Source organism: Ascaphus truei, chromosome 14 (genome assembly GCF_040206685.1).
Source record: "Ascaphus truei isolate aAscTru1 chromosome 14, aAscTru1.hap1, whole genome shotgun sequence".
NCBI lineage: Eukaryota > Metazoa > Chordata > Amphibia > Anura > Ascaphidae > Ascaphus > Ascaphus truei.
This window is the reverse complement of record NC_134496.1, coordinates 18,286,458-18,296,153: the sequence shown is the minus strand read 5'-3', so window position 1 is coordinate 18,296,153 and position 9,696 is coordinate 18,286,458. Positions and strand designations below refer to the sequence as shown.

Genomic DNA, 9,696 nt, shown 5'->3' with positions numbered 1-9,696 from the left:
GGGGGAGAGGGTGTAATAACACGGGGGGAGGGTGTAATAACACAGAGGGGAGAGGGTGTAATAACACGGGGGGAGGGTGTAATAACACAGAGGGGAGAGGGTGTAATAACACGGGGGAGAGAGTGTAATAACACGGGGGAGAGGGTGTAATAACACGGGGGAGGGTGTAATAACAGAGGGGGGGGGAGGGTGTAATAACACGGGGGGGGAGAGGGTGTAATAACAGGGAGGGGAGAGGGTGTAATAACAGAGGGGGAGAGGGTGTAATAACAGAGGGGGGGAGAGGGTGTAATAACAGAGGGGGGAGGGTGTAATAACAGAAGGGGGGAGAGGGTGTAATAACACAGGGGGAGAGGGTGTAATAACAGGGGGGGAGAGGGTGTAATAACAGGGGGGAGAGGGTGTAATAACAGAGGGGGGGAGAGGTGTAATAACAGAGGGGGGAGATGGTGTAATAACACAGGGGGAGAGGGTGTAATAACAGAGGGGGGGGAGAGGGTGTAATAACAGAGGGGGGGAGAGGGGTGTAATAACACAGGGGGCAGAGGGTGTAATAACACAGGGGGAGAGGAGGGTGTAATAACACAGGGGGGAGAGGGTGTAATAACACAGGGGGAGAGGGTGTAATAACACAGGGGGGGAGAGGGTGTAATAACACAGGGGAGGAGAGAGGTGTAATAACACAGGGGGGGAGAGGGTGTAATAACACAGGGGGGGAGAGGGTGTAATAACACAGAGGGGGAAGGGTGTAATAACACAGAAGGGGGGAGGGTGTAATAACACGGGGAGGGGGGAAGGTGTAATAACACGGGGGGGAGAGGGTGTAATAACACAGGGGGGAGGGTGTAATAACACAGGAGGGGAGGGTGTAATAACACGGGGGGAGAGGGTATAATAACACGGGGGAGGGTGTAATAACACAGGGGGAGGTTGTAATAACACACGGGGGGAGGGTATAATAACACGGGAAGGGGGAGAGGGGATAGGGTGTAATAACACAGAGGGGAGGGGTCAAGGTATAATAACACGGGAGAGGAGAGGGTGTAATAACACGGGAGGGAGGAGAGGATGTAATAACACGGGGGAGGGTATAATAATACGGGGGAGGGAGTAATAACACAGGGGGAGGGAGGAGAGGATGTAATAACACGGGGAGGGAAGAGGGTGTAATAACACAGGGGGAGGGGGGGAGGCTGTAATAACACGGGGGGAGGCTGTAATAATGGAGGGGGAGGGGGTATAATACCTTTTTTTGGATGTACATGTGGATATGTTACAGCTTCCCCACCTCTCTGGGTCCTTCATCCGGCGTGTCAGAGATACAGAGACACAATGTAATATACTGTGTGTATGAAGTACTGTAGGGTCGCATATATAAAAATATACCCCCCTCCGCTCCCCGAATACATATAAAATATACCCCCACACCCCCCGAATACATATAAATATATACCCCCACTCCCCTGAATAAATGTAAAATATACCCCCTCCGCTCCCCGAATACATATAAAATATACCCCCACACCACCCGAATAAATATAAAATATACCTTCACGCCCCCGAATAAATATAAAATATACCCCCACTCCCCCCGAATACATATAAAATATACCCCCACTCCCCCCGAATACATCTAAAATATACCCCCACTCCCCCCGAATACATATAAAATATACCCCCACTCCCCCCGAATAAATATAAAATATACCCCCACTCCCCCCGAATAAATATAAAATATACCCCCACTCCCCCCGATTAAATATAAAATATACCCCCACTCCCCCCGAATACATATAAAATATACCCCCACTCCCCCCGAATACATATAAAATATACCCCCACTCCCCCCGAATAAATATAAAATATACCCCCACTCCCCCCGAATAAATATAAAATATACCCCCACTCCCCCGAATACATATAAAATATACCCCCACTCCCCCCGAATAAATATAAAATATACCCCCACTCCCCCCGAATAAATATAAAATATACCCCCACTCCCCCCGATTAAATATAAAATATACCCCCACTCCCCCCGAATACATATAAAATATACCCTCATTCCCCCTGAATACATATAAAATATACCCTCATTCCCCCTGAATACATATAAAATATACCCCCACTCCCCCCGAATAATATAAAATATACCCCCACGCCCCCGAATACATATAAAATATACCCCCACTCCCCCCGAATACATATAAAATATACCCCCACTCCCCCCGAATACATATAAAATATACCCCCACGCCCCCCGAATAATATAAAATATACCCCCACTCCCCCCGAATAAATATAAAATATACCCCCACTCCCCCGAATACATATAAAATATACCCCCACTCCCCCCGAATAAATATAAAATATACCCCCACTCCCCCCGAATACATATAAAATATACCCCCACTCCCCCCGAATAAATATAAAATATACCCCCACGCCCCCGAATAAATATAAAATATACCCCCACGCCCCCGAATACATATAAAATATACCCCCACGCCCCCGAATATATTAATATGATAATGGACGGTCGTAAAACAGCGTATCGTTCAGGAGCGGGAGCAGCTGGGTCAGCGCGTTATCGATGATGCGATCAGACCGCGGCGTTCTCGTCTCCGGGCGCGCGGTTCAGCGGGAGGACGGGATTTTGGACACACACTTTATAGTAACCTTCGTGTTTCACATTAGATTACAGCAGTTTAACACATTTACGAGCTACGAAGGAAAAACTCCTATTTCCCGTTTAATGAACACGCAACTCCCGCAGCGTATCTGGTACTTGTTCATATAATACTGTGACATCAATTTCGTCTCCATTGTGCTTCTTATATAGTGTTAATCTACAGAACAGAGTTACAATTGTGCACATTTGTATATTTTATTAACTGTAATACCGGGACTTTTGGTACAAAATGATATGCAGCATACAGACGGGTACGCAATCTATATATACTTATAAACATATATACAGGCAGCAGTGACACGAGGCAGGACACAGGGACAGCAGTGTCAGAGTGACTGGCACGTTGTTATATGCTAACATGGCAAGGGACAGTGCCAGCGCAGGGGGAGGGGGGGGAAGGCAAATGGGGTAGTGGCAGTGGGCAGTGGGGGGGGGGCAGATGGGACAGGTGCAGTGGGGGGGCAGATGGGACAGTGGCAGGGAGGGAGGGAGAGCAGATAGACAGTGGCAGAGGGGGGGCAGATGGGACAGTAGCAGTAGGGGGTCAGATGAGACAGTGGCAGCGGGGGGGCAGATGGGACAGTGGCAGCGGGGGGGGCAGATGGGACAGTGGCAGCGGGGTGGGGCAAATGGCACGGTGGCAGTGGGGGGCAGATGGTACTGGCAGCGGGACAGATGGAACAGTGGCAGCGAGGGTGGGGGACAGATGGGAAACGGGCAGCAGGGGGTACAGTTGGAACAGTGGCAGCCGGGAGGGGGAGATGGGACAGTGGCAGCTAGGAGGGAGTGATGGGACAGTGGCAGCGGGGAGGGGGAGATGGGACAGTGGCAACGGGGAGGGGGCAGGTGGGACAGTGGCAGCGGGGGGGGGTACAGATGGAACAGTGGCAGCAAGTGGGGCAGATGGGATAGTGGCAGTGGGAGGGGGGCAGATGGGACAGTGGCAGCGGGGAGGGGGAGATGGGACAGTGGCAGCGGGGAGGGGGAGATGGGACAGTGGCAGCGGGGAGGGGGAGATGGGAAAGTGGCAGCGGGGAGGGGGAGATGGGACAGTGGCAGCGGGGAGGGGGAGATGGGACAGTGGCAGCGGGGAGGGGGAGATGGGACAGTGGCAGCGGGGAGGGGGAGATGGGACAGTGGCAGCGGGGAGGGGGATATGGGACAGTGGCAGCGGGGAGGGGGAGATGGGACAGTGGCAGCGGGAGGGAGAACAGGGGACAGTGGCAGCGGGGTAGGGGGAGAGCAGAAGGGACAGTGGCACTGGGGGGGAGAGCAGACGGGACAGTGGCAGTGGGGGGGCAGATTGGACAGTGGCAGCGGGGGTACAGATGGGATAGGGGCAAAGGGGGGGTCAGATGGGACACAGGCAGCAGGGGGGTCAGATGGGACACAGGCAGCAGGGGGGTCAGATGGGACACAGGCAGCAGGGGGGTCAGATGGGACAGGCAGCAGGGGGGTCAGATGGGACAGTGGCAGCAGGGGGGTCAGATGGGACAGTGGCAGCAGGGGGGTCAGATGGGACAGTGGCAGCAGAGGGAGGGGGAATGGGACAGTGGCAGCGGTGGGGTGTGGAGATGGGGCAGTGGCAGCAGGGGGATAGGACAGTTGCAGCGGGGGGAGATGGGACTGTGGCAGCGGGGGAGGGAGTTGGGGCAGTGGCAGCGGGGGAGGGAGTTGGGGCAGTGGCAGCGGGGGGAGGTAGTTGGGGCAGTGGCAGCAGGGGGGGCAGATGGGACATTGACAGAAGGGGGGCAGATGGGACAGTGGCAGCGGGGTGGGGTGGCAGATAGGACAGTGGGAGCTATGAAACAGTGCTGTAATAAGAGGGTCTCAGTTAACACCTTCACTCCCATATCACATCGCTGGTCCCTTGGACGCTGAATAGAGTATTTAATTGCTAATATTCACCCCCCCCCCTTCCCCGGTGTCGCTCCCTCATCCTGCTCTCCCCACCATCCCCTCGCCTTGTGAGCGTCTAACAGTTCTCCTGCAAGTAGGTTACCAGCAGTGGCTCAGGCAGCGTCGGAGAGGGAAGCATGCACGAGGCCGTCCTACCTCCCAGTTGCACTGTGACATTGGTGGCCCCCATCCAATCCCAGAGTTCCCTCAGGCCACAGTCGCAAACAAATGTCACCTCCGATAGGTCAATGCTCTCCAACGAGGTCAGTGGCACCAGGAAGGAGAGGGAGAGGGTCACAAGGCTATTACCCTGCAAATTCAGGCTTCTCAGATATGAGAGGCCCAAGAAAGCCCCACTCCGAAGACCTCTGAGGTCGTTCCATGACAAATCCAAGGCCTGTAGGCCAGTCAATCCCTGGAACAAGTCTTCAGGAAGGGAAGAAAGGTGGTTTCTGCTCAGGTTGAGGGACTCAAGTTGCCCCAGGCCCTGGAAGATGTCTTTGCACTGTCCGGACTTCCACACCCCACCCAGGGCGTTATCTGAGAGGTCCAAGTAAAGCAACCCCTTCCCGGGCACCTGTCTGCTGGCGTAGGATGGTGAGCAACGGGAGAGGCGATTTCTGCCCAGCAAGAGGTACCGTAGGGAGCGTAGCTCAAGGATCTCCCACAGGGAACCGAGGTCTGTCAATCGGTTGCCAGAAAGGTCTAGGAAGGTGGTGCGGGGCGAGAAAGAGGAGAGGCCGTAAACATCTGAGATGCGATTCTGGCTTAGCAACACCAGAGTTAGGCCTGGAAGCCTGACTGATGGTATCCGAGTCAGGGCGTTGTCTCTCAAACTCAGTGTTTCCAAGGCAACCAGCCCATCCAGGGCACCATATTGGATAGCACCAATGTGGTTGGAGCTGAGGTCCAGAGCCTGGAGGGAGGTGGGACAAAGGACCTGGAAACTGGGGCTCAGCAGCTCCCCCAGGAGATTTCCAGAAAGGTTGAGGCTCACGAGTTCTCCTAGACCCGAGAAGGCCCCAGGCCGGATACGGTTTATCTTATTGGAGGAAAGGTCCAGGGATATCAGCCGGGAGAAAGCAGAGAAAACCCGGGGGGCCAGCTGGGAGATGAAGCCGTGGGACAAGTCCAGGGCCCAGACTTCGCTGGAGTTGAGGCCCGAGAAGGTGTCCTCGTCTGGGTCCCTCAAGTTGTGGAATCCAAATCCACTCCCTAGTGCGGCAGCATGATTCATTTTGAGGCGCTCCACCTTGGTGCCCGAAATGGTCCTGAAGAAGGTCTCTACCTTCTCCGCATTCCAATCCATCGAGGAGACATCCAGGGTCCCGAGGGCAATGTCCCTAAAGGGATTGGAGCAGGAGGGCGAGTCAGTGAAATGAAGGGGGTTGGAGGAAAGGTCGAGGAGCTCCAGTTTCCTGTTGCGCAGGCTCCGGAGGTCCTCCCCACACACCGAGTCGATCTTGTTGAGCTTCAGGATGAGATAAGAGAGGGAGGTCAAAGGGAAGAAGCTAGGGTCTGGCCGGAGCCGGCGGATTCGGTTGAAAGAAAGGTCAAGCTTCCTGAGGTTGGTCAGGTCCCTGAAAAGGCCAGACTCCAGGACAGTCTCATCCAGCCCATTGGAGTCTAGGAGAAGGACTTCTAGTTGGGCCAGGCCCCCAAAGGCTTCAGGGTGGAGGCGGAGGTTGAGGTTGCCTCCCAGGTCAAGGCTAGTCAAGTTGGGTGAGTGGAGGAAGGCAGATTGTCCAACAGACAGGGAGCCAGCCAAGTGCTGGGCACCGAGGGAGAGAGAGCGGAGGAGGGGGAGGTCGGGGAAGGAGAATTGGGAGACAGAGGAGATGCCGTTGAAGGCAAGCAAGAGGACCTGGGTGTGAGGAGGGATGAGGGAGGGAACGCTGCGTAGGCCCTGGGCCTGGCAAATATAAACGAGGCGGGATTGGGTCAGTAGAGAGGTGCAGGGGCTAGGGGGGGAAATGGAGGGGGAAAGGGTGGAACAGAGGGAGGAGAGTGGAAGGAGGAGGAGAAGGAGGGCAGATGGGAGCATCACGATGCCTGTAATGAGAAAATAAGGTGGGTTAGGAGAGTAAGGGGGGAAAATACAGAAAATGGAGAAGCAAGGTGACAGATAGCTGTGTGTGTCACTGTAATACAGGAGCAGAGTGACAGATAGCTGTGTGTGTCACAGTAATACAGGAGCAGAGTGAAAGATAGCTGTGTGTGTCACAGTAATACAGGAGCAGAGTGACAGATAGCTGTGCGCATATAAGGGAGTGAAGGAGTTAACTCCCTCTGCAAGGATCAGGAAACCACACACTGGCGTCAGATTTCCTACCTGAGCTGTCGGAGGGTGAAATTAACTGATTAAACAGCGTTTAAAAATAAGAAGTGAGTACCTGTCAGTCCCTGTTGGAGTCTCTGTTAGGCTGCGTCCCCGCTAGCGCTGAGAGGGCTGAGAGGGCTGAGCGGGCCTGACTTCCCGCACGATCAACTGGCCTGTAATGCCGCCCCCCCCCCCTTCTCGTGTGCGCTTGCGTAAATCAGAGGACACCCGGCGCTTATGCTTGGAGCGCTCTCCAAGCATGAGCGCGCTCAGCACCAGCGGGGACTCAGCGGGGACTCAGCCATAGGCTGCAGTCCCAGTGCGTTCTACAGTGCACAAGCACCGCCCCCCCCCCCCAGCATTTAGCAGACGCGCTGTACTGCAAGTTTTCTCACATACAATTTTTTTATATGTGGAATTTGCGACCAAGGCGTGGGCACGTCCCGCCAGCAGGTCAGCCAATGAGGGCGAACCAGCCGCGTGAGGTCATGGCCACGCCCCCACAAAATCCCCCACCACTCCCCCTCCTGTCGGAAACTCTCCCTCTCACCCAGGACCGCGATCCGCGGTGAAGCGCTGTGCACGAGCCGCCCCCCCCGTGCGTGCTACAGAACGCACTGGGACCGCAGCCTTAGAGTTCCTGTTTTGCAAGAGAGGATTGCCTGTCACCCAGCTGGGATTCACATCCAGCAACAACGGAGCTCCAGCCTGCAGGGATCCAGGCTTCTTGTTCACCAGAGGGATTTGCCTGGGAACTGTGGGGAACCCAAAGCCCTACACAGCAGAGAAGCCTGTACAGAAATAGGGTAAGAAACTTCCTGGGATCAGCAGGACTGTAACGCCTGCATCTGAAGTTTGCCTGGAGAAACCGGAGACACCGGACCAGCATACTAAGATAAGACTTTCATATGCATTGTTCCCTGATAGTATGTTCTGTGTTTTGTACTGGGAACTGGCCTATCCAGCCAGTTAGATACTTAGGGCCTGCACTGTTTATTTAGTCTCCAAAGTGGAGTAGACTTTCTTTTTATGCTTTGTGTTTTGCCTTAAAGGGACAGTGTGCCCAATGTTGTGTTGTCTGTGGAGAAATAAACCACTCTACGTTTTGGTTCACCTTAAAATGCATGTGTGGACTCTTAACTGTCCTCGCCTAAAGGCCGCTCTGTCACAGTGATACAGGAGCAGGGTGAAAGATAGCTGTGCATGGTACACAGCTATCTGTCACCCTGCTCCTGTATCACGCACAGCTATCTTTCACCCTGCTCCTGTATCACTGTGACATGCAGAGCTATCAGTCACCCTGTTCCTGTGTGTCACAGTAATACAGGAGCAGAGTGACAGATAGCTGTGCGTGTCACAGGGATACAGGAGCAGGGTGACAGATAGCTGTGCGTGTCACATTGTTACAGGAGCAGGGTGACAGATAGCTGTGCATGTCACAGTGATACAGGAGCAGGGTGACAGATAGCTGTGCATGTCACAGTGATACAGGAGCAGGGTGACAGATAGCTGTGCGTGTCACAGTGATACAGGAGCAGGATGACAGATAGCTGTGCGTGTCACAGGGATACAGGAGCAGGGTGACAGATAGCTGTGCATGTCACAGTGATACAGGAGCAGGGTGACAGATAGCTGTGCATCTCACAGTGATACAGGAGCAGGGTGACAGATAGCTGTGCGTGTCACAGGGATACAGGAGCAGGGTGACAGATAGCTGTGCATGTCACAGTGATACAGGAGCAGGGTGACAGATAGCTGTGCGTGTCACAGGGATACAGGAGCAGGGTGACAGATAGCTGTGCATTACTTACTGGAAGTTTACTCCGGAGCAGTCTCTGGAAGTCTCCGGCAGTCTCTGGGCTGTCTCCGGCAGTCTCTGGAAGTCTCCGGCAGTCTCTGGGCTGTCTCCGGCAGTCTCTGGGCTGTCTCCGGCAGTCTCTGGGCTGTCTCCGGCAGTCTCTGGGCTGTCTCCGGCAGTCTCTGGGCTGTCTCCGGCAGTCTCTGGGCTGTCTCCGGCAGTCTCTGGAAGTCTCCGGCAGTCTCTGGAAGTCTCCGGCAGTCTCTGGGCTGTCTCCGGCAGTCTCTGGGCTGTCTCCGGCAGTCTCTGGAAGTCTCCGGCAGTCTCTGGAAGTCTCCGGCAGTCTCTGGGCTGTCTCCGGCAGTCTCTGGGCTGTCTCGGTTAGTGCCTGGCGTTCTCGCAGCCTTATTTAAGTGCTTGTCGGACGCACCTTCTCTGTGAGGAAACAGGACCTCTGACGTCAGACAAACAGATCAATATTTAGTAACAACGAGAGGGGAAGTCCCAGGAATTTCCACATCCCCCACTACAAAGGCAGGCACCTCACCCCCCCCCCCCCCTAATAACATCAGGGACACGTACCTCTCGCAGCATAATAATACACAGACCTCAGGGACACGTACCTCTCACCTCCTCCTAATACACAGACATCAGGGACACGTACCTCTCGCAGCATAATAATACACAGACCTCAGGGACACGTACCTCTCACCTCCTCCTAATACACAGACCTCAGGGACACATACCTCTCACCTTCTCCCTCCGAATACACAGACATCAGGGACACGTACCTCTCACCTCCTCCTAATACACAGACATCAGGGACACATACCTCTCACCTTCTCCCTCCGAATACACAGACATCAGGGACACGTACCTCTCACCTTCTCCCTCCGAATACACAGACATCAGGAACACATACCTCTCACCTCCTCCTAATACACAGACCTCAGGGACACGTACCTCTCACCTCCTCCTAATACACAG

General features: G+C 54.4%; 1 protein-coding gene across 1 annotated transcript; it reads right to left on the bottom strand.

The window, feature by feature from the left end:
- Positions 1-2,760: 2,760 nt before the first annotated feature.
- On the bottom strand, positions 2,761-9,149 carry LOC142465706 (toll-like receptor 5). Its single transcript, XM_075569919.1, has 3 exons — positions 9,081-9,149; positions 8,723-8,791; positions 2,761-6,643 (listed from the first exon to the last, which is right to left on the bottom strand). Exon 3 carries the CDS (start codon positions 6,633-6,635, stop codon positions 4,668-4,670), a length of 1,968 nt encoding a protein of 655 aa, XP_075426034.1. The 5' UTR covers positions 6,636-6,643; positions 8,723-8,791; positions 9,081-9,149; the 3' UTR covers positions 2,761-4,667.
- Between the last annotated feature and the right edge of the window lie 547 nt (positions 9,150-9,696).

Bases quoted from the DNA above. Each gene is read 5' to 3' on its own strand.
- LOC142465706 (XM_075569919.1), bottom strand. From the start codon at position 6,635: ATGCTCCCATCTGCCCTCCTTCTCCTCCTCCTTCCACTCTCCTCCCTC.